We start from the raw sequence: 26,073 nt of genomic DNA, 5'->3' as shown, positions 1-26,073 counted from the left end.
GGATAAGAGTACATGATTATTGATTGTCTACCAGGAGAAGAAAGTACGATTCCCAACTCAAGTGTTATGACCAATTAAGAAGATAGGTAATCGGTCACTTTCTTTTCTTGGGGAACAATGTAGGTACTATTATTGTCATTATCATGTCAGCACTGAGTACAGTTAATGCACTACAATACATAAATAATGTTAATGATTGTTATTTCAATAGATATTTTTTATTGAACATTGGCCCCGATTCCTGCAGACACCGCCTAATTTTATTTTAGGTTATATCCGTCATTTTCGTATCCGTCGAAAAGGAAAGGGACGGATGATTCACAGCTCTTAAGTTTAGGAAGAATGAGTAAATGAATGAATAACCCGGGCGAATCAAAAGGTACGTCGCTGGTATGCAATCCGTTTGACGTGCTGTCTACTGTGTGTCGTGTGTCGGGTTATTGACGGATGTAAAATTTTTAGACGGTTGGTTTAGATTTGTGCTTAAAATTGACGTGTGTTCCATAAATTTTATGCTTGTCGATTACCCGTCCCTTTCCTTTTCGGCGGATAAGAAAATGACAGATATAACTTAAAATAAAATTAGATGGTATTTACAGGAATTAGCACCATTTTGTTAACTTCTCATTCATTACGATAGCAAGGTTATCGACAACGCGGTGAATACATAATACTTTCACATCACTATTTTCAACTAATGTCATGTCATGACGTCGACAGTCGGGTCTGCTGCCTATTGAATTTCTGTTGATTTCCCGGTAAAAAACGTAGGAAGTTATTGCTAATCTCGGTGATTCGCTCAGCGTCACAAGCTACCGTCATCATCTACTCTTGTTTAGTTAAGGTACTATTAGTCATCATTTGTTAACAAAGTGGTGAAACAGTAAACAGTGAACCAAGTGACTAGCGTGTTCTCGATCAGAAAGTAGCGCATATTAACTACAAAATGAATCCTTATCAACAAGTAAGTACTTTTACAGACTTTTTTTCTAAACTTATTGTTGAATAAAGTTAGATTTCATGTTTTTCTGTCACCAAATGAAATATCCTTTTTTGGTCACATTGCCGAACATAACTAGGTAGGTACCTACTTGCCTACCTTTTTATTATAGAACAAGTTTTAAGATGCGGAAAATTTCGTGAGCTTGTACAAAATTCTACCTTGTTTTTCTATTACTTGCTAAATGGCAATGAAGTTTCAATGAAAAGGCCTATTGATTTGGTTATAGAAATACTTTAATGATTTGTTTGGTGTGGGAACTAGACAAAGCATGATAGTTACTTTGTAGAAGATAACCTTGTTTTGTTTATCACAAAAAATATTCAACCCAGTTGGATACATTGTAGGTACATATAAGGTTGATTTAGCTCAGCAGTGCATGTTCAGATCAAATCCGAAAAAACTATTTTAGTAATAAATCGCCAACTTAATCAACAGAATAAAATCTGCCTATTCAATATACCACTAGAAGAAATAATATTTACGGATCAATTAGAATTATAACAAATGAATACCTACTCAGATGTAACTTGAGATCTGATATTTGGGCTGTTTATAGATAGGACTTTTAAATTAAAAAATATCTACAAAAGAAGAATTGGAGGCTATATTAATAAATTGTTTTAAGAATCTGCTACTGTATTTTCATTGGAATTTTATGGAGAATAAGTGATGGTAAATAAGCACCCAAATATTTAATCACACTAATATAAAATATATTCTATTGAAATTATGGTAGGTATCAATGATACAATTGAGTATTTATTTAAAAAAAGGAATGATTCTGTTTGTTAGCAACAAGTTATCATTGATGCATTTTCGTTTCGTTTCAAGGGCCAATCGGGATACCCGCAGCAGCAATATTTGCACAATATTGGATTTAGCAACACCGCCCCTCAGTCATTCGGGAACCCTATGCCCATGCCAGGCTTCCCAACTATGGGGTATCCTACACCTCAAGGCTACCCCACTCCCAATGCTCCGGGTTATCCACAGGCAAGTCCTGGATACCCACAACCTAGTTCAGGATATCCTCAGCCAAGTTCAGGGTACCCTAATCAAGGCTATTCCCAACCAAATTCTGCTCAAGCTTACCCCCATCAACCTTCAGCTCAAGGCTACCCACAGCCTGCTTCTGCTCAAAGTTACCATCAACCCGCTTCTGCTCAAAGTTATGCATCTCAACCTGCTCAGACGGGGTACCCGCAGACTGGCTCAAGTTACCCTCAATCCAGCCAAGGGTATCCCGGTTCTAATCAGTACCAGGGGTACCCGCCACAAGCAAGTGTGCAAAGCCACCAAGCTTATAGTGTTTCATCACCACAACACACCCCCAGCATGCCAAAGGTATGTGGAATTTGTATGGTTAATACCTCTAATAATTATTATTATTACAGTAAACTATTAATAGTATTATGCTAATTACCCACACTTCACCATCATACCAATTTATTTTCCAATTTGTGATAAGCAAAACATGGTGCATGTGTTGTGTTTGTTATTATAGAATTATTATTTATATTTTAAACACCACTCACTTACATGTATGATTTATTTATTACTAATATTTAACTTAAGTTTTTTTTTATGGCATTACTTACACAAAATTACAACTTTTTAATACTATTACAATCATGTCCTCTTTAAATTAATAATTTGCCTTTTGTACTGCATTATTATTAATAGCTTTTTCAAGTATTTCACCTGAAAATTGGAATCTGTTAAGAATCACAAAAGATAATATTGTGGCAGAAAAATATTCCTGTATATATCGAGGGACTAACATAGGCTGAGAGCATACCTACAGTTCGAGCTCTATTCAAGGAACAGTTTGCTGCAATTACATTGTTATGTTCACTTCGAGTCTCCAGTACATTTATCACAATAACCAACTCAGTCTCGGCATTGGTCCCCACTACAATGGATGTAGTGTGCACGAAAAATACCCTTGTTTCACCTAACCACTGCACCTAGAGTAATATTCGCGTGTTATGGTGTCTCATAGTGATGTAACTGTTTAGTGCTGAAGTACAAGACCGAATTTTTCACAATCGAAAAGTTTTTCTGCCAATTAATATGTCCTCTGTAACATCAAATTCAAGTATGCGGAGTGCCTATAGAGCTTCAATTGGCTTACGACGTCGTGGGTTCAAATCGTTTCGTTATACGGTATTTGTGTCTTTTATTCCTTTTATGCTTTAACCACTTCAAATTGAACAATAGATTGGTAAGGTTTTTTGGACAAATTGTTATTTCAGTCAGGCAACCTAAATCTACCCAAAGAGATTATCAATAATGATTGTTGATGGTTTGATAATAAGCTTGTTATTAATTTGGGAGGAACAAATTAACTTTTTTTTTTTTTTTGACGTGACTTATTGTAGATTTGCCGCAGATGGCATTAACTACTTGGCCGGACAAATGGGGAGCGCTGAAGGCTCTCACCCGGTACAACGTTTAAGACAACAGGCCTGAGGGTGCCCAGTTGGGCGCGAACCTCGGCTCAGGGCGTCGTCTGAGAGGAAAAATATTTGAAAGAATTAATCGACCCTAGTGGGTCGATAGCGATAAGCGCTGAATGAGGGAAATCGTCGACCACGCCGGCGGGGTCGGTATCGGGGTCCTGAAGTGTTTGGTGTCGCGAGCTGATTGGCTGCCTCTATGGCTAGAGTAATCGGGTCGTCGGGATCGTATATTACGTCCTTCGGACGCCGATACTTTTCAGTACCGTCCCTAAGCGGGATGTATTCGGAAGCCGCAACTACCAGGGGATTTGGGTGGTGCGGAGCAGAATCGAAAAAACGTTTGGAAGCTAATTTGAGCCATTGGGCAATGGTTGGCAGACCTAGGTCAATGTGCAGATTTTCATTGCGAAGGAACCACGGAGCTCCCGTGGCTTTCCGCATGAAACGATTTTGTATTACCTGTAGACGGTGGATTTGAGAGGGACTCGCATGAGCGAAAACTACCCCTGCATAGGTCATGATCGGACGGATGCAAGTCGTGTAGATTTTCACCTTATTCCTAAGGGACAATTTACTTCGCTTGTTAAGAAGACAGTGAAGACGGCCCATTACAAACGCGGCGCGATCGCGCACACGTTTGATATGGGCCTTGAAAGTAAGACGTCTATCTAAGACTACGCCGAGATATTTGACTTGCTCCTCCCAAGGGATCGGCTTGCCAAACATCTTAATGATTTTAAGTTGACGGCGTGACCGTGGCGTGTTATAATAGCCCTTTGAAAAGTACACCGCTGCACTTTTCTCCGGGTTTACCTCGATTCTCCATTTGCGAAACCACTTGCCCAAGGCATTGGCCGCGCGTTGGAGGATTCCGGTCATCATAACTCGACCACGGCACGAAGAATAGATGGCTGTATCATCCGCAAATAAAGCTAATTCGGTATTAGGGGATTTGGGAATGTCACTAGTATACAATGAAAATAGTAAAGGGGAGAGGACGGAGCCTTGTGGGACTCCGGCATGTATCGGGTGCGGTGACGAGAGCGTCCCTTCTACGCGGTAGCGAAAGGTTCGATTTGAGAGGAAGTTACAAATTAACAAACTGTTTTATAAATTATTGGAAATCAACAATCCATAGTCATTGCATGTTATGTTCTATGCAATGTGCTTTATGACTTGTTATTTAAAAATAATACTCATTAATAGTTTCCTTCTATGAGGTTTATAATTAAACCACTCTCACACTACACAGTATTGCCTTACTCATTGGACGTATTTGCTGTATTCTTATTTGTGTAACATGCCTGTATGTATACTTATTAACTGACTACCTACCCTGATTGGGATGTAGTCGCGAGCTTATGTTGTGTTGTGTCAATTTGTACATCACTTCGCATCATTATTATTTTACTCCTGCAAAAATTTCAATTACTAAATTTGTTTATTATAACAAAAGAATCAACCAAAAATTATTTTTTTATACGATGTTTTGCCTTTCAGTCGAAGCCGACGGTGGTCCCGGTGAATCCCTTCGATCCTCGCGAGGATGCGGCCGTGCTCCGCAAGGCTATGAAGGGCTTCGGCACGGATGAGAAGGCGATCATCCAAGTGCTGACCAGGAGAAGCAACGAGCAGCGTCTACGTATCGCGTTTGAGTTCAAGACTTTGTATGGAAAGGTAAATTTAACATTATATACATGCATAAGATTACGCCTATTGGGAATTGAGGTAGGCAGAGACTACCCTACGATCCTCATTCACCAATTTCTCTTCTTCTCTTCTCACTAAATTATGCCGAAATTCTGGCTAGTTTAGTACACTCTTAACCTTTCTTCAGAACATCCTGAATTTGCTCGCGGTAAGAAAAGATTTAGACAGAGGGACGACAACGTTCCTTATAAAGACGCGCAGAGTTTTTGTCTTATCCATGGAAGTAGAGAGATAGAGCAGTATATCAGATGCAATATTGCAATTTGACATTTGCGCATATAACATCAAGAGCGCAATGTCAACGAATGTCAAATAGCAATATTGCTATTTAGATGAATTGCTTCAATGTGGCCCTTTTAATCCCCCCACCCCCCTCTGATCATCTGTATTTTGTATTATTTTAGATTGAAAATAACAAAATTTGCTGCATATGCGAAATGTACCTGAAGAATGAACTGAACTACATTTGTTTACTTAGCAACGTGTCATGATCTTATCACGAGTTGTTTGTTTACATGATGTATCGGTGTTATACTTGTCAGCGATATGAAAACCATTCTTCATTGATAAAATATTTCTTGTACTAGATATCGAATATTATTTTCTCGGCCGTTGACATTGACTGGTGGTGATGACGTTGAATGGTGTAATGTTTTATTTATAAACAGTTGAGGTTACAGGCTTCTCGAGGAGAAGAATAAAATAAAAGAATAATCGGGTACAAAATTACAATTCGCTGCCATTCCCGGCGCGAGAGCGAGACAGAGTATGCGCAAAGGCATGAATAGACGAAAAGGCGTGCATTTAATCGCCATTCGTTTTTTTTTGTTCTAATCGCTATCAGCCTCGTTACACTAGGTATAAAGAGCCCTTTGCAGGGTAAGCGTGGCCTCTCGTTAGAGCGACGCTATTAAAGTATGGCTAAACCGGGACCCTTTCCTAATCATAACCATAGAATAAAAAATAATGCTGCTTATAGAGCGGCAATTCTCCGCCCCGCACCATATCGTATCGGGCGCCGGCCTCACCCCCTCTGGGTTTTATTTTAGTCTTAGATGACCGTTAGCCAGTAATGAGTAGAGGCCGTGCAAACCGTGTCTTGCTCGTACAGTCATGAGTAATATCATGTATCCACTTTAGAACCCTGTCGCACTATCATATTTGTCATTTTAATGAGGCTTACGGCTTAATTTGTCAAAAAGTTAATGTGACATGGTATCAAAGTGTATGTATACATATTAGTACTCGTGACCGTACTTACGCGTATGGTGGCATGATAATAATATATATACTTTCTCTATTCGATTGAGAGAGGACGTATGAGTCCAGCACCCGAAGCATACCGCGCGCGACACTATCATAACAGAGCTAGCTATCGCGTCGATATATTATATGCAGATGACATGTTACTGACACAGTACCGGCGCGACTAACAGCAGTTAAGTACGTTATGGATGCCATATGTGATTAAAATTATGTTTGACTGCGTAGGTATGCCCCCAATTCGTCCTTGCGTGTTATCGCTTATGCACTTTACTGTAATGGTTTTTTCAACATTTTGCTTTTAGTAATGTACATTGGCCCGTAGTTTGATAAAAGTATGGTCGTGCGAGTACTAGCCACAGGCATTCCTGCATCAACAGGATAAGAGTGTATCTGAAGCTTTATCAGGCTTCACCGAGGGTTGTCATTAACAGTGGTTTTCGTACCCAAGTAAATATCAAGTAGCATAAAATATTTTTATATTCGTACTTGTTGAGTTTCCTTTAGTCCCTTGGACGTGACGAAAAATTATCATTACTTACTTCAAAGGACCTACCACGGGAACTACTAAAAGGTTGCTTAAAAGAGAGGTACGCAGAGCTACACATTTACCTACCTCCCTGTTAGCTGGGCCAAAGTTCGTACTAGAATTTTCTTATAACAAGCTACCTAATATATTTTCTTACGATAAAGGGTACGACGGTAAGAACTCTTTCTTTGAGTTCCTACTCAGTAAAAACGAATTAGGATCCAATGTTACATAGATCCGAATTTTCAAGGATTCTATTTTTACCGATTTCAAAAAGGAGGAGGTTCTCAATTCGAATGTATATTTTTTTTTTCAAAATTTCAGTCAATATGTCAATAGCCGAAACACACTAAAAACCATTCACGGACAGATTGAGCTAAAAGTGAAACTTTAAAGTTGAATGACTTTAATGAACGTTGTCCAAAACAAACATCGTAGGTGGTCTCTGTAAAGTTTTCAATGTGTTAGTGTTACTTAATACTAACAAGTAAGGTTGTAATCAACCTCCACAGTAATTTGATAATGCTTAGAAACATTCGAAGACGAAGAAATCTTGACCTGGAACAATACTTGCTTTAGTAGCTATTATAAGTAGTTACACATATACTTTCCTGCATTTTTTAGACCTGGCGTCCATCCAACGAAGTTCTTTTCTAGCGGTCATGCAACTTTCTCGTATAAATAGTAAGAATTGTATTATATAATTTCGTTATATTCTACAAATTTTCGTCCCCAAAGAAATAGGACGATAGGTAATTAGCTGCAGAACTAAGGTCACCCGTTTTGTTTTTTGCGATAGGCACTAGGTTTATGACTCAAGAACGCCTATAATACGCGATCACAATTTTACTAACGTAACATCATCTTCAGATGCTAAATTCAATCAATAAAGGGACATTTCTATTTTAAGAATATACCTAGAAGATTTGTTAGTGGTGTCATGTTTCTTGGTAATAGTATTTTTGACGTGTAGGTGTATTCGAGGAAATTGCACTACTAAGAATTCTTCTCAGAATGTCGATAAGACTGTGCGGTGTAAACAGTGCAATCGATTCAATTAACTACGTAGGATATCTTTATGTATTACAGATATGTGTTATGTGTGTTGCTCGACTTATTATGTATTCGTAGGTTTGCCCAAACACTAGCCAATTTGATCCCACTGCTAGGTATTTTTAAGTTTATTTATATGATAAAAGTAATATTACATAGGTTATTCACTGATATCGTTAAACCGTAATAAAGCAAAAGCGGTAAAGCGTTTAGCAAATGGAATTCCATAGTCCATAGGAAATAGGTGTGAGTTTATGTATGTATGTATGTTAAACCATTATACGGTTTGTCTCGGTACAAGTCTCTTCAGTTCGTTCGTTACTAGTATACTAGTTTGGTTAGGACATTACAGGCTGATCACCTGATTGTCCGAAAGTAAGATGATCCGTGCTTTAGATGAATTTGTTTTAGTGTGGCCTTTGTACGGCCTCAGGTGCTTCTTAAGCTCATCCGCCTATTTTTTTCCAAATTCAATGACTAAAAACGCAATTTGCACTACTCGTTTCCGTCGCCAATAAATTGCTTTGATCCAACTATAGTAATCAATGTCTCGCCCCAGGATCTGGTCTCGGACCTGAAGAGCGAAACCAGCGGCAAGTTCGAGGACCTCCTAGTCGCTCTGATGACGCCGCTGCCGCAGTTCTATGCGAAGGAGCTGCACGACGCCACCGCGGGCATCGGCACCGACGAGGACGTCCTTATCGAGGTCATGTGCACCATGTCCAACCACGAGATACAGGTCATCAAGCAAGCTTACACTGCTAGTGAGTACACTTCTTTACAATGTGGCACTTCCAGGTTATGGTTCTCAAAAACAATATAGATGATGACGCTGTGCAGTTTTTCCTTTGTATAACCTTCTAATTTCATGGAAAACAGACATATATGCATCTTTTATCTTTGTTTTTGGGTATCAATGGTGACCCTTGTTATTCTTACACTAAGGGACAATTACATCTTCCACCCAGTGAAGCAATATAGGTATTTTTGTATAATTAAGTAACCGAGCAATGAGAAAAGAGGTAATTTTCATATTAAAACTGTACAACGCCATCGAAAGTCCCTCATTAGAAATAATCTAAGTTATCAGCTTCTTGTTATCAATCAAGCGGTGAAAGTGTATACCAAGTAGTTGACAGCTAAGTAAAATTTAATCAAATTATCAAATAATTCGATACACACACGTATACACACGTTCACCGAATGTTTATTATTTATTAGTAAAAGCAGCCAACTTAAAATAGGAATGAGCTGGACATGTTGCCTGAATGTCTGGCTGAAATCGACAATCTCTGGGCTAAAAAAGCCAAGACGTGGGTTCCGCCAAATACCTACTGTCACACGTCGGGGAAGACCACGAAAAAGATGGTGCTACGAGGGACGAGCTGGATTGTTTTCTAGAACGTTTGCACGAACAGGCTGGGAACAGGGAGTAGGAAAAAAATAAGAGAGGCCTTTGCAGTGGGACACACGTGGCTGCTAATAAAAATAAGGCGGAATAAAAGGATCTCTGATCTTTGTACTTTCGGGCTAATCTCGAAAACCATTAAACGGATTTTATTGACTTGGGTGCCACCTCATCCGCAGATGTATTTCATCCGTGGATGAAACGCCACTCTTTACAAATAGTAGGCGTCCAGTCATCCGAAGTGGTGCTGTTATTCGGAGGAGTCGCCACCTAGCTAATACTGTAGTATTTTCATCCAAAATTGAACACCTATTTAGTTTTTAAAAATATATATTTTTTTATTAATTAATTCACCGCGAATATGTACCATGTTATTTTTTCGTCCATAATTTCCCTCCCAACCCAAGTCATTTTATTGGGGGACGAGTCGCCCGTTATTTACATTTTTAACCGAATTCAAAAAAGAAGGAGGTTCTCAATTAGTTCCGATCTTTTTCTAGTCGCTCAAGTAATGTTGCAATAGATGTAAAAGGACGGGGATTACCCATGACTCATTCATGTGTTGATAAAAGCTTCCCAATATTATCGTGACACAAATTGGCTTTCCCCATAATACTCATATTGCCTCATATCAGAACTATGTTTCTGACTATACCTAGATTTCTTTATTGACTGATGTTTGATGAAAGAATTCTCATTAGTTATTGTGCCTCTACGCTTACGTCCCTCGCTGAAATAAATTAAGTAGGTAGAAATATTTACACGGAAGTTGCGGTTTTGCACTGTGGAAAAAATACTACACTTTACGGAACAAAAAACGACCTTGTAAAATATTCAAGGACTAAACGCGTAATTTGCACAGTCTACGTCAACCAAGAAACTAGGTCGATGACGTCATGCAGCAGTGCCCTTTTATCGCGCGCTAACCGATAAAACTCCGGTCGACTCGCATAAATTGACAGGTGAATACTTAGATATACCATTTTTCCATCGTTATTCGCTGGATAAAGAAGAACTATTACTTTTGTGTTAGAGAAGGCGAACGTCGTGTCTTATAAGGAGGTGAAGGAATTGCTCTTTGATAGACAAGAATGGAGGATGCTCCACAGACAAGAGCCTGACTTAGTGATGATTCGCTGGATAGTATAATGAAGTACTGCAATTTACTTTATTTATTTATTTTCGCCATTTTTTTAGGAAGATTTTGTCGTCTTTACTTCATGGTATCGTTTAGAGTTCGAGTAGCCATTGCTGCCGATTCTGGTGAATAAAACTTAATTTTATTTTAGTGTACAGCTCTATGAATAGTGCCGTCCTCCACTGACGTTAAGTGCAAGAAAGGGATAGAGCTAATTTTCTAAATGTGAAGCTTTTGAATTAAGCTTGTGCCAGAATCAGCACGATTCTGGTGAAATAATTCGCACATTGCCTAAGGTGGTCCTGAAACCATTTTATATATATTACATAAAACATCTACTGGGAAAATTGATTATTGCTTTCAGCTTTCTTAGATAAGCAATATTGCTTTCTTAGATGAATTGCTTCGATGTGGCCATTTTAACCCCCTAGTTCCCTAAAAACTCAGTTTTTAAGGACAAGTTTATTTAATACCAGCCACTTGTGCAAATGTGAAACATAAGATCGGAACATTTGAGTTTATTTTAGTACCGTACTACCGGCATCGGAAGTACCTCGTTACATTAAGATGCGCTCAAGGACCTGTCATTCCGTGAATATACAGTTTCGCGACAATTCAGCCTTATTCTATATTACTGGAATTGAAATTGCTTGTTTCCTTTGCTTATATTTCACATTATACAATGTTACTTAATGTTATACATCTCCCCTTGCGTAGGAAAACTTAAAATATGCTCTGCTACAGTCTTTCTGGTGTGCTGTAGAAGTTGACTAAAGGGTGTCAAGTTACAACACACTGTACCAAAGTTTGTCTTTATTTTAGACGACCTCAACTGGTGTTTTATGGGCGAAATTACATGAATTGATTATCTATAGAATAGATGATTGGAATCGGTGCTCCACATTGCAAAATACAGAGACAAAACACGCGGGTTCGCCGCGGGTCTGATAATCATTGGATAATTCTACAAACTACACTTACTGCACTTACTTACACTTACTGTACTTGTTCATGGCCCAGTCAGTTTAAATTGATCGCACTCGTCGAACCGCGCGCGGTTGCGGTATAAATCCATTTTTAACCGACTTCAAAACAGAAGCCGATTTTTTAAAATTACTTTTTATATTAGATCATTGTTTACTCTTCACCAAGAAATCCCTGTTTCATCGTCCTTCATTATGCGCACTGCTGGGGAGTAGAATTCTTTGCCGTCTTCTGTATTTCCGAATGTATAATATAACCCGGGTGTTTTCAAGGCCAGAGTGAACAGGCACCTTCTGGGCGAGCTCGCTCCATCTTAAGCCTCGTCAATGCTTTCGGGCAAGTCTGGGACCAAGAGCAAACCTATTAAAGGTAAAAAAAAATGTTTACACTTAAATTCATATTGACGATGGTAAAATAAAAATACTTACTATCATAGTACATAATCTACGTCATCTAAAGTATGTGTGAATAATACTAATTCCCCTTTGTTATATCTGTGAATGAAAGACCTCGATTCAGATTAGCGAAAACATTTCACAATAACACATGAGTCAGACGGGCTATTATCCTTTTGCCCTTTGCACTCTGCTCGGATTCCAAGGGACATCATTTATATATGAAATACGAAGGTCTTTTGGTGGGGGGCCAAAATCGATATATACATATTTAAAGTCACTTCTTTAGGCCATAATCAGATGGGCATAACCTCGAGGAATCAATGGGGGGCGGGGGGGGGGAGGGGGGGGGGGGCGGTTGATAGCAAGGCCACAACAAAAAGCAATATTGCTATTTGACATTTGTTTCAATTGCGCATTTGTTTTATATGCTCAAATGTCAAATTGCAATATTGCTTTTCTCGGTGAATTGCTTCGATGTGGCCTTTTTAAACGCCTAGAAGTCAACTTGATTTTTTTTTAACGATCTTGTAAGATGAATGTGATGAAAGGGATAATGAAAAGCTGTTAGCCCTTCAGCATGTCAGAAAAGGACTCATTCGCCTTGCCGGTTTTTAACTACATTCCCGGGATGATGAGCAGAACGCGTTCTGTTTTTTATTTGCTCCCTTTCTAGGATAGGAGCAATGTAAGGATTTCGTTGTTATTTGGATATGTGCCAAAATAGTCTGTTGACGCAGTATACTTTATGGTGTTTGTTACTGCTCACGCAAACAAAAGCTTTTAGGTGTATTATTTGAACGTTGTCTACCATCCACCCTGTTAATTAAATTGACTCGTACACATTTCTACATCCGAAAATGTAAATTATTGTACAACTTTTAGTTTCTTGTCTAGCAGTTGCAAAGAAGTTCTTATAATTATTTATTTGGATTAAATAGGTGAAATGAAAACAACATATTTAGCTATTATAACGGAAGTGACTACTGTTTTTCTTTTAAACACATAGACAGACATCGTACTTATAAACATAGACAAGAAATCATTTATCATTATGCCAATATAGACACTAAGAATTTTTAGCACAATAATAATATAAGTTCCTAGTAATAGTAGGTACGGTACGATAAGGTGCAAAAGTCCTATCAGTTTCTTGCAAAGTGATAAATTAACTGGTCGCATTTAAGACCTCCTGGTTACATGTCGTTTCTATAATAGACCAAAAACACCTACAAAAAATACATTTTATAATTATGACAACTAATGGTTCATAATTTCACCACTGTTCACATATAATTCGCTGGACAGACTGCACTTTTGCTCTTTCATAGTACCTAGTAGAAAGAAGTGAAGTCTCTTTACTATCTTCATTATTAAATAGACTTGTTTTTTACTAAAAATCCAAGAAAATTCGTAATTCTTATCAGTCTGTGTCATATGAAATAGGCAAACTCTGAAATATTAACATACCTACGCATAATGGCGTGAAGGTCATGTCTAGACAGATCAATAGTCAATATTAGACCGCAGACACACCCCGGACACTTAATACAAAACACCTCGTTTTACACAGACACTACACATTGACGTTATCGTACACGCGCATCTGTGTGTGTGGCGTCTCACTCCCATACGATTGAGAACTAAAGTAAGACCATGGGGGGTGAGGTAAACCTAGCTCAGTCGCTGGTGGCAAGTGGAGAGTTGCCGTTCTATATGTAGTATTATTCTTTATTCTATAGCATAGCTCAAATACATAGAGAAACAGTGTGATAAGACAGAGATAGATATAGTGACTAAGATTGAGAATGGAATGTTAGGTTGGTTTGGACACGTAGAGCTGATGAAGGACAATAGAATTGCGAAAGCGGTATATAAAGCGAAAGTTGATGGTAGGCCTGGCAGAGACCTAGAAGGACTTACATTGACCAAATTGGAGATGTCCTTAGAAAAAGTTTAGTACGATCTACTCTAAACCGGGTGCGTGTATGAAGCGTTTGATGAATGTGGAGAAAGCAAGAGAAGTGTGTCAGGCAGGATCAAAGCAAATGGAATTTTATATTCGCTGCTTACCCCGGTGGAAAATAGGCGTGAGTTTATGTAAGTATGTATGTATTGCTCAAATAGTAGTGTATAGAAATCCTCTAATAGATACATTTTTATTTAGGGTAATATCGCTGGTTACTAAGTAATTTTACCCCAGAGACCTCGCTTCGAACACGCTACAGCAATTATGAATTCGTAACTCGGTTAGTAACCGTCAATAGCAAAAGGATACAAAATTCAATGTTATTTATTAAGTACCATTAAATAAAAGCTACTAATGGTGAGTTTTCAATAAAAATAGGCTCGCGTACATATTATGCATAAATTTATGTTCCTTAATACTTATTGTGGTGGGCGATTGAGAAATTGGTCGGTGTACTGTGGAACGGAAGGCGCTTGGGGCAACCGCAGTTCTACAAACCCTATTTATAATGAACATGGTTGGCGATTATTTCACCGTTACTACATACTGATGTAAGTACGTAGTCGTTATATGAGTCATGTCAGGGGCCTTTGGCGGCTCAATAGTAACCCTGACACCAGGGTTGATGAGGTTGGTAATCTACCTCACAAGTACAACCCACACGATAGAAGACTCCAAATAATTAAAAAACACAAAAATTTCCGACATGAAATTCCCCTTGATATCAACTCAGAATCATGGTCTGAATCATCCCCCTCAGTATTCGTTACGATGTTACTAACACCCTGTATACAGTCATGTCTCTCGTGCATTAAAATCATCATATATTATATAAAATATAAAACTGATATTTTGTTAAATTACTGTTGTGCATAGCTAGTATGGATTTAAATGAAATCGCACATAGATGTTTAATTTGGACTGTATTTCTAATTTCACAGTATAGTTACATTTTTAGAGTTGCGAGTCACGGGTCAAGTTCAAGACGCGCCATCTTGCGGACGAATTAAAAACTAAAAACTAGTGTTACCTACCACATTATTACATGCGAGGATTCGAACAACAATAATGATTAAAGTAATAATTCGTTATTATTATATTAATTTTGTTATCATAGGTATTTTAAACCTGATTTCTCTAAACGTATTTTCCAATTTGTCGATAAATGCTCCTATCGACAATTGGTCATCATCATTAATATAAGTGCCACACTCTTATCGCTGCATCATTCTCCATTCTTGACGATCACAGGCCAATGACAACCACAAACTGACGTGACGCATACCCCCTCCTCCCTCCCTCCGCCCCTTTCCTCCTTGAAACCAAACATACTTTATTGCACATGAACAAAACATACAAATGTTTATAAAACATAGCAACAATATAAATGGGCGGCCTTGTTGCTCTAAAGCATTTTCTTTCTTCATTTAGTCCAATAAGAATATTATGCTAAGTATATATAGGTACACAAACAATGATTATATCAAACGGACTGTTAAATTCAATTCAAAACACTTTATTGCACATAAACACAACATAAAGGACAATTATAAAAAAGATAGCAGAAGTACAAGCGGCCTTATTATTACTAACTTACTACTATCTTTGTATGATATAGATATATGTCAATAACATTATAATATTAATGAAACCTTTTGTCTATTTCCAGTCTACGGAACACTTCTCGAGGACGATTTGCGCGGTGACACATCAGGAAACTTCAAGAGGTTGATGACCTCTTTGTGCATGGTGAGTAATAGAATACCTATAATACCTATATGTAATATTTACATTCATAAATCTGTACTTAATAGTAAAATAGAAGCTAGAAAGGAAAAATAACGTTACATCACAAAATGACCGCAATATTTATGTCGCTGCTGCTGCTGGAACAGCAATCATGTCGCGCGTGGCGCGAATAATGTCGAGAGTTTCGACCAACACGCGGCTAATGCTATCTACGTGGATGAACGTACGGCTATCGGTCGCGACCCTCGATATAATTCGCGTCGCGCGCGGAGCTACTTGTCTCTGCTGAATAGTGTAGTTTCCAACTAGTCAAATCAGTTACTTTTTATACTAACCCTCAAAACACGAAATTACTATGAAGTTTGTATGAAAAAGTGTGACGTCATGAAAAGTGACAAAATATCGCACTTAGTATTACATTTTTCTTTATTAAAATTCATAAATAAATTAAATAGAAAAAGGAAACGTTTTTTGACACCTTAAGATGTGTTATAGATAATTTATCATTGACGTAGAAAACTACCCAATTGTGTAATCCGGCTAGCCGTTTTCAAAAACAATAGACTCGCGTCCTATTACATATGGTTGTATAATTGTATATATTGTACACCTCTGCCTACCCTCTTCAAAGATTCAGGAATGATGTTATGTTGTTGTCCGAAACATGGTTGTTTTGTAGTGGGGCGGGTAACTAGCCGGATCGTCATTACAACACGGCTAATATGTTTTTGTTTTATAATTTCCAGGGCAACAGATCTGAAGAATTCCACGTGGACCAGGAGAAGGCGCGCGAAGACGCTAGGAGCCTGCTTCAAGCCGGTATGTACTACAGTTCACGTTCACTAACACAGTTGGGTCATTATAGACAGCGACACGGCTCACCATCTATCGCATTGGTCTAACAGAAAGCTCGGTGAAGTGTAGATACTGAGTTCTTCTTGCGGTACTGAGTTCTTCTTGCGGTACTGAGTTCTACTTGCGGTACTGAGTTCTTCTTGCGACGGATGTACCTTTGACTGCCCCAATTGGGATGTAGTCGTGGTCTTATGTTGTTATGTTTCACATTTTAATAAATTTCAAAGCCTTTATTTACCAAATACATTACACATTTAAACCTACTTATTGTAGGTTCCTTATTACCAGTGACAGGATTTGCATTTATTTTCTTTTCTAAATTTCATAAAATCTCACAAAAGCTATGAAAGTACGGAAACGGTTTCTTATAACTCTACTCTCAGCGCTCCCCATTTGTCCGGCCAAATAGTTAATGTCATTTGTGGCAAATCTACAATAAGCCACGTCAAAAACAAATTCTTCAAAGAAAACAATACATTTTTTTAATCAAAATCATGGGGAGGATGTATATGGCGTATAATTGTTCGAGAACTTCAATTTTACGTTATTGAATTAATACCACACAAGGACCCGGACCGGCTAGACGGTCGCTGTGGTCTTGTGTGACAGCGGCTTGCTTCCCAAACGGGGTGCACCGGTTCAACCCCAGTATCGTTTTTGCATCAACATAAATAACTAGCCTATATATCCCACTCCGAGGCACAGGCCTCCCCTTAATCAATCGGAGGGGGTATGGTTCATACTCTACCACGCGACTCCACTGCGGGTTGGTGGAGGTGTTTTACGGCTAAATACCAGGACCAACGCGCAACGGCTTAACGTGCCCTCCGAAGCACGGAACCATCTTACTTTTTCGAACGAAACTGGAATCAAACCTGGGCCTCCAGATTGTGAACCTAACGCTCTAACAACTAGAAATCGGATGATGTTTGCATCAGATACATAAGATAAATTAATGAGTTATTAAGTTTAGTCGGAAAACACATTTTGCTCACCATTTTATACCTTGATCTATCTGATATCGTCTTTAATTGCAAAGCGCCCTGCGTAATGGGCTAGTTCCCAACTAGTCAAATCACTTACTTTTTACTAAACGTCAAAACACGAAGTTACTACATTTGTATGCAAAAACACACTGTGACGTCATAGAAAAACGTGATAGAATGTCGGACTGATTATTACGGTTAGACTCGTATCAAAGATTTCAGTCCCTAATTCCCGGGCTCAGGATCGTCGATGAGGCATCTTTGAGCTTACTGGGCGCGCCTGTTTTCCCGGAAGGGGTGCCTGATTGTTTGTCCTCAAAAACAGAAACGTTGAAATCACTAGCGGAACACTTAAAACATCTGCCCGCACACGTCTCTTTAACCCTCCTTCGTAGCTGCTTGGCCATGCCAAAATTGACGTACGTCATCAGAACAGCTCCTACATGGCGATTCCCGGCTGAGGTAGCTGGTTTTGATGGCGCGTTAAGGCAGGTTCTGGAGGAGACACTGAACGTGGCCCTAAATGAGGCCCAATGGTGCCAGGCTAGTTTGCCTATTAGACACGGCGGGCTGGGTGTGCGCCGCTTGCAGGAATCAGGTCCAATTGCCTTCTTGGCCTCCTCGCATGGGGTCATGGAGCTCGTCACTCGTATTTTACCTTCTTATGGTGATGGGCTCTGTATCCCGTACGCAGTAGAGGCCATGGATATTTGGTCGATTTTATGCCCAGGTGGCACCCAGCCGCTCCATCCAGAACGTCAAAGAGACTGGGACGAAATAGTGTCTTCCCGTTCGGTGGCAGATCTCATCGACGAGGCGTCGGGGTTGGAAGCGGCCCGGCTTCGTGCAGCGGCAAGACCTGAATCAGGCTGTTGGCTCCAGGCTTTCCCGTCCCCGCACGTGGGCACGCTTTTGGACGACGACTCGCTCAGGATAGCTGCAGCGTTGCGTCTCGGATGCGCTGTTTGCGAGCCTCATACGTGTGTGTGCGGTGCCAGGGTGGAAGCAGATGGTTACCATGCTTTGAGCTGCATGCGGTGCGCCGGCCGTCGACCTCGCCATCATGCGGTGAACGACATCATCCGCCGTGCTTTTATTTCTGCCGGAGTCCCGTGTGTCCTGGAGCCTCCCGGGCTGTCTAGGGCAGATGGCAAAAAACCGGATGGCCTTACGCTGATTCCGTGGCAGAGGGGTCGGTGTCTCATTTGGGACGCGACATGTGTTAGCACATACTCGCTTTGTCACCGGGGCGCTACGCAACAGTCTGCCGGTTCGGCGGCTGAAGCGGCGGCGCTCAGGAAGCACAATAAGTATGCCAATTTGGAATCAGCGTATGAGTTCGTGCCATTTGCGTTAGAGACAGCGGGACCTTGGGGCGTTGAGGCCAAAGCTTTGGTGCGTGATGTTGGTCGCCGTATAAGGGTTGGAGGCGGAGACCCTCGAGCTGGCTTTTTCCTCGCGCAGCGTATTTCACTTGCGGTCCAGAGAGGCAACGCTGCAAGCATAATGGGTACGTTCGGGCGGGGTTCGCTTTCCGGAGGGCTTCTTGACGCCTGATATGGTTTTTATATGTATATATGTGTGTGTGTATTTTGACGTATTGTAGTGTAGGTTTTTAATTTGACTATGTTATATATTTTATTAACATTGTATTTAGTAATAATTGTCCATATATTTTTATTAAATAATGATTATATATTTAAAAAAAAAAATAAAAAACATAGACACAGAATGGAAAAAGGAAATGTTTTTCGTTAGTTTTAGATCTGTCTTTATTTAGTAATCAGAATTTCATAATTTATCTTGAACCTAGTACACGACCCATTTGTAAACTACAATTGGTACTTTCGACGTTTGGTACACGGTCTGCCAAGTTCCATTATACTCTTATGGAAAATGAAATTACCGTAACCTTTATTCCAGGTGCTTAATCCGATCAATCGAATGTTTACAAACTAAGTTAAACCCTATGTTTTGTGGAGATGTGTGTGTGATAGTGAGCCCCGATACCGACCCCGCCGGCGTGGTCGACGATTCCCCTCATTCAGCGCTTATCGCTATCGACCCACTAGGGTCGATTAATTCTTTCAAATATTTTTCCTCTCAGACGACGCCCTGAGCCGAGGTTCGCGCCCAACTGGGCACCCTCAGGCCTGTTGTCTTAAACGTTGTACCGGGTGAGAGCCTTCAGCGCTCCCCATTTGTCCGGCCAAGTAGTTAATGCCATCTGCGGCAAATCTACAATAAGTCACGTCAAAAAAAAAAATGTGTGTGATAGTAATGTGATTGTTTTCATTCCAGGCGAGCTCCGACTAGGCACGGACGAGTCCACGTTCAATGCGGTGCTGTGCTCGCGCTCGTTCCCGCAGCTGGCAGCCGTCTTCCAGGAGTACCAGTTCCTGACTGGCCACGACATCGACGACGCTATCAAGGCCGAGTTCTCCGGCGACTTGGAGAAGGCTCTGCGGGCTATTGGTAATTATTAATAGTCATCCATGCCGAGTTCCTTAACGGCCAATACATTACGTAGTCGACTCGATGGTGGAGTCTAACATGCATGACTAACTGCCCTATTTCGTGGTGGTGGACGTCCTGAGATAAAAGGGCCTCACTCAGCACAAGTCGCGGCATGAACCACGATGCTCGTATTATGTGGACGCTGCTGGGTCCTTGGGTTAATATTAGTGTTTTAACGACCAAAATGTCTTTTTCCAGTGAAAGTGGTCCGCAACAAACCGCTGTTCTTTGCTGAGCGGCTCCACAAGTCGATGAAGGGTCTGGGCACCAACGACCGGCAGCTGATCCGCATCATGGTGACGCGGTGCGAGGTCGACCTGGGAGACATCTCCGACATGTTCCAGGCTAAATACGGCGAATCGCTGCAGAGCTGGATTGAGGTAACTTACGTATATTTCACCATGGCCAAAGCTATTAGTTAATAAGACAGCCACTTCTTCTACTTGATTACTTATACAGGGTCTCGTCACACAGGCCCTACGCTTAAAAGGAGATAACTTTTCTTACTGTAAATTGTTTCTAACAAATAAAGTAATTTGTATTTGTATACACACATTTACCGCTTGTTTATTATTTACTAGTATGGCTGATAGTATAAAAGGAAGTTTGTTCTTTGTAGCGGATACGGCTCTTAAAAGTACAGACAGAATTCCTTTTATCCTAACTTTTATATCGCTGGAAGAAAAGCAACATCTAGTTGTAATATGGACTTTTTAATTCTTTCCGGGTACGGGCCGTATGGTGATTGATAGTCCTCTAGTATAATTCGTCTAGTATTTTTTTTTTGTTTTCCCCGAAGGGTAAGGCAAAGGGAAAAATACCCATAAAGCCATGTCTTACGTATTTTTTTTCTTGATGATTTATGAAATGATGAAAGGTGATGACGATGAATGATGAAACCTAAGCCCCCATCTCGGAGTAGACTCCTACTACGAACCCCATACGAATTAACTCAAAAGTCTTCATAAACTTTCGAGTTATGAAGCGGCTTGTTGGCACGAAGCGAAAATAGATAGATACACTTTGTTTATTGAATATTCAGATAATTATATCGGAATATTCAAACAGTGTTATTAAACACTGTCGCTCAACACTTCGTATTAATTATTTAGATTATTCAATGAAGAAAGCAACTGTCCCGTTCCCGCCAAAAAGCTAAAGCTATTTACATTTTGTATAACGCTATCGATATGATTCCTTCGAATGTTTTCTGTATTTTTATATATATTTTTTCTGTTTTAATGCGACGAATGGATGCCGAGACAAACCTCTGTGTTTTAACGGCATCATTTAAACCATGTATTCAGTTTAAGGATATCATCATCATCAGCCCATTAACGTCCCCACTGCTGGGGCACGGGCCTTCCCTATGGATAGAAAGGGAGATCGGGCCTTAAACCATCACGCGGGCCCAGTACGGATTGATGGTTATTAACGACTGCTATTGCAGCCGGGACCAACGGCTTAACGTGCCTTCCGAAGCACGGAGGAGCTCGAGATGAAAACTTTTTTTTGTGGTCACCCATCCTATGACCGGCCTTTGCGAAAGTTGCTTTACTTCAACAATCGCAGACCGAGCGCGTTAACGGTTGCGCCACCTCCTCACCGAGCTCCTCGAAGGATCATCATCATCAATTTAAGAGCCACGCTGAGGCTGAGGCAAGAGGCTGAAACGTGCATCACTGCTAAGGATATATTGAAAAAAAATATAGTATTTTAAATATGTCTTTTGTTCACAGGGTGATTGCTCCGGCCACTACAAGAAGTGCTTACTCGGACTGTTGGGTCTTTACTGAGAGAATACACAAACATTACTATAAGTCACAAATATAACTTTAATGTTAAACACACAATTCTAATTCATGCAACCAAACGCCTTCTATCGACTGAGCTGTCCACTCGATCTGACATCAGATGGAAATCTCAATAGTATTAATAATAAGAAAATAAAATAAAAGATATATTTAAAATAAAAAAAATATTTTTCAGTCTATAAGACGGGCCTTTTTAATATTTAATGGTATTATTTTGATTTGTTGATCGATCGTAAGGATTTATGTCGAAGATAAACGGTGTCCTTAAGGCATATCTCATAAAGTATATTAACTAAGGCCAGGCGCGCACTACGAGTTTTTCGCCGCGCGGCAGAAAAGAGCAGCGGCATAATGTCGCACTGTAATACTGCGCCGCTGCGGTGGCTCTGCCGTCAAGTGCGCGCAATACAATTTAAAACTGTTTGGTACAGTATTACAGTGTGACATTATGCCGCTGCTTTTTTCTGCCGCGCGGCGAAAAACGGAACGGAAAAAACGAAATGGATACGGAAACGAAATGACAGCAGGACAAAGATATTGTACGTCGCTTAGCGCGAAAGAGACGAGAGATATGTCACTTTAATCATACGTTACGTTATAAGGGGTATATATTCATAGATACATACATAAAGTCACGCCCATTTTCCACCGGGGTAAGCAGACTACGGAATAATGGTATATATACGTATTGTGTCCCACTGCCTACTGGACACAGGCTTCCTCTCTAATAACCATAAGGTTCCCTTCTGTACTACATGTCTCGTTTTAATAAAGATATTATTTTATTTAGTTACGTCTATAAATGAATGTGCCTACAAAATTATTCACTATTAAGACTAAAATAATGTATACAAGAGGCTGAAACGTGCATCACTGCTAATTTAATTAGATGATCTAGTGGGTTAAAAAGGCCACATCGACGCAATTAAACTAAAAAAAGCAATATTGCAATTTGACATTGCGCATATAAAACTAAGTGCGCAATGCAAACAAATGTCAAATAGCAATATTGCTTTTTTAGATGAATTGCTTCGATGTGGCATTTTTAACTCTTAAATGTTTGACTTAAATGTATTCAATGTAATGTCTGACCGCGAGCGCTTTACCGGGTCTTAGGTGGAGACACAAGAGTCGAGAGAGAGCACGAGTTCAAATAATGCGAACGACAAAGATAGATAGTGCCAATAATGCTCTTGACAGACAGAGGCAGACAATAAAATCAACTCTAAAGGTGGCGGTTCGCGCCGTGACAGAGACAGGAGACCGCGACCGTTACTTGACGTTCGTTGCTCGCGTCTCGGTCTCCTGTCTCTGTCTCGCTCGCGAACTGTCGATGTCGCGTATACATTGCCTAACGTCAAGTGTAAAGGTCGTGGTCTCCGGTCGTGGTCCCCTGTCTTTATCGCGGCGCGAACCGCCATCTTTACACCGCGAGGCTACCGGCAGGCGCGACATAGCGCGAGCCTTAATAACAGTAACAATAAACGGTAGCACAGAAACTTAATTAGATCCTTGCAAAACAACAAAGAGGAAGGGGGGGGGGGATGGTACGTTTTGATACTCCACAAGCAAATATACGCCCACCAACAAAGTAAAAAAAAATAACTCACAATTTCAGGACGCCCATATTACTAAGGACACAATAAAATTAATTCTTAGAATAACTAGTGATCACTTTTAAATGTAAGTCCACTTTTTGTTACGTGTCTAATATTGTCTGTGGTACTAGTGTTTACCATATTAGATCGGTACACAACCTACGTGTTAATTATTGTTTCTTAACATCACTCTGTCTCACATCTATCAGATATATGCATTTCTATTTTATATTACATAATTTTGTACGCTACATTTTTTTTATGTGCCTAATTCCCAGCTCAAAATACCATAATTTACTTTTTCCATTTACTTGTTTACGGTGATTACGGTAGATCTTAAGATATATTTGTTATAAAGATGTTGTCTATTTACAAAATGAAATGATTTATTAATTTACTTAGTATTTCTAGAAATTGAAAAGAATCTCACGCCCCTTTAAATATTTTTATACTGTTTGTCGTCGTAATTATCATTGAAAATATGTATTTATTGTTGCGTGTCATCTCGCGAGACTGCCAAGCCAATATTTATAATAAAAAAGAAAAGGTGCCTAATTTGAATCTAGAATTCCGTTACTCAGTTTTTAAAACAAAGAAACGGGCAATTATATACACTTCTCATCAAAAAAATCGAAACACTTCCGTTTTCATTGTTTCTGTCCGAATTTAACACAAAAAAGAATTCATACGATGAAAAAAAATACATAAATGTATAGCTGGCAGTTTGGTCATTACAGTAATAAGCGAAAATTCTAAATTCAAAACTAGAATTTCATTTGTTTATCTTATAAAAGAAATGAATCACTGTTTTGAGACAAATGTGTGTTTAGGGTTGGAGTACATTTAGCGTTTAAAAACTAAAAATTGGCGCCTATCCTTAAACTTTTTGTTTTTTATTTCAATACTGTGACTTTGGGACGTCTGAAAAAAGGTTTTTTTTCTAAAACGTATGGATACTTCGCCCACAGAAGCCGCCCAAGTTGTGGCATTGCTGGATTCTGGCCTTAGTCAGCGTGTTGTGGCTGCAAGACTGCATCTAAGCCTGTCATCTGTTCATAGAGTCTATAAACGTTATCGGGAGACTGGTTTGTTCACGCGCCGTTCAGGATCTGGCAGGAATCGGGTCACTTCTGAGCGAGATGATCGATTTATTGTAACAACTTCTTTAAGAAATCGACGCCTTAACGCTTTTCAACTGCAGCAGCGGCTTCGTGTTGTACGAAGGGTGGCTGTAAGTGACTCTACAATTAGAAGAAGGTTGAAGGATCGTGGACTGGTACCGCATAAGCCAGCAAATGGGCCGAAATTAACTGCAGACCATCGAAGAGCGCGCCTTAACTTTGCACGTGAGCACCTAAATTGGTCATACCTACAGTGGAGCAAAGTTCTCTTTTCTGATGAGTGTAAAATTATGCTGTATGGTAACGACGGAAGGAACAAGGTCTACAGAAGAGACGGAGAACGCTATGCACAATGCTGCATTGAAGAAAAGGTCAGCTATGGTGGCGGTTCTGTAGGTATGACCAATTTAGGTGCTCACGTGCAAAGTTAAGGCGCGCTCTTCGATGGTCTGCAGTTAATTTCGGCCCATTTGCTGGCTTATGCGGTACCAGTCCACGATCCTTCAACCTTCTTCTAATTGTAGAGTCACTTACAGCCACCCTTCGTACAACACGAAGCCGCTGCTGCAGTTGAAAAGTGTTAAGGCGTCGATTTCTTAAAGAAGTTGTTACAATAAATCGATCATCTCGCTCAGAAGTGACCCGATTCCTGCCAGATCCTGAACGGCGCGTGAACAAACCAGTCTCCCGATAACGTTTATAGACTCTATGAACAGATGACAGGCTTAGATGCAGTCTTGCAGCCACAACACGCTGACTAAGGCCAGAATCCAGCAATGCCACAACTTGGGCGGCTTCTGTGGGCGAAGTATCCATACGTTTTAGAAAAAAAACCTTTTTTCAGACGTCCCAAAGTCACAGTATTGAAATAAAAAACAAAAAGTTTAAGGATAGGCGCCAATTTTTAGTTTTTAAACGCTAAATGTACTCCAACCCTAAACACACGTTTGTCTCAAAACAGTGATTCATTTCGTTTATAAGATAAACAAATGAAATTCTAATTTTGAATTTAGAATTTTCGCTTATTACTGTAATGGCCAAACTGCCAGCTATACATTTATGTAATTTTTTTCATCGTATGAATTCTTTTTTGTGTTAAATTCGGACAGAAACAATGAAAACGGAAGTGTTTCGATTTTTTTGATGAGAAGTGTATTTACAATTCAGGTTTAAACGCCGAATTTGTTTTGGCGCCATAAATATTTTGTGTTAACGGGTAATTTATGGTATCTAATCCATTTAAAATGGCGCAAATAGAACAGCTGTTTTATTAACCTGTATTTGTATTTAGGAGTTTTAAACGCTAAGTACAATAATAGTAAGTAATTTTACTGTTTGAATTAGTGCCTAAAATGCTTCAACATGCCTATGCCTTTATAAATTATTATCTATTTTAATAAGTATGTATACAATTATGTGGCCAATTTGAAATAACTATAAATGTTTTGTAATAAGCTTATATGGAAGTTGTACCATTAAAATGGTTATTGATGTCTTTATTAAACGTTCGTATTGTGAA

General features: G+C 39.6%; 1 protein-coding gene across 5 annotated transcripts; it reads left to right on the top strand.

Moving 5' to 3' along the window:
- The first annotated feature begins 693 nt into the window (after positions 1-693).
- Positions 694-26,073, top strand: LOC126367480 (annexin B9-like). 5 transcript variants are annotated; one of them, XM_050011004.1, is made up of 9 exons: positions 694-964; positions 1,835-2,347; positions 4,966-5,142; positions 8,580-8,784; positions 15,584-15,663; positions 16,410-16,482; positions 19,806-19,979; positions 20,220-20,401; positions 21,761-26,073. In XM_050011004.1, the coding sequence occupies exons 1-9, from the start codon at positions 947-949 to the stop codon at positions 21,815-21,817; spliced, it is 1,479 nt and encodes a 492-aa protein (XP_049866961.1). In that variant the 5' UTR covers positions 694-946; the 3' UTR covers positions 21,818-26,073. The 5 variants fall into 5 exon arrangements, with proteins under 5 accessions (XP_049866961.1, XP_049866962.1, XP_049866964.1 ...); XM_050011005.1 differs by having other exon boundaries at positions 696-964; positions 1,835-1,996; XM_050011007.1 differs by lacking the exon at positions 1,835-2,347 and having other exon boundaries at positions 697-964.

The sequence above is a fragment of the Pectinophora gossypiella genome, chromosome 6, assembly GCF_024362695.1.
Source record: "Pectinophora gossypiella chromosome 6, ilPecGoss1.1, whole genome shotgun sequence".
In the NCBI taxonomy this organism is placed as follows: domain Eukaryota; kingdom Metazoa; phylum Arthropoda; class Insecta; order Lepidoptera; family Gelechiidae; genus Pectinophora; species Pectinophora gossypiella.
This window is presented reverse-complemented; position numbering and strand designations above follow the sequence as displayed.

Excerpts from the sequence above, each read along its gene's own strand:
- LOC126367480 (XM_050011004.1), top strand. Across the intron at positions 2,348-4,965 it reads ACACCCCCAGCATGCCAAAG|TCGAAGCCGACGGTGGTCCC; the intron begins GTATGTGGAATT and ends TTTGCCTTTCAG. Across the intron at positions 20,402-21,760 it reads CGCTGCAGAGCTGGATTGAG|GGTGATTGCTCCGGCCACTA; the intron begins GTAACTTACGTA and ends TTTTGTTCACAG.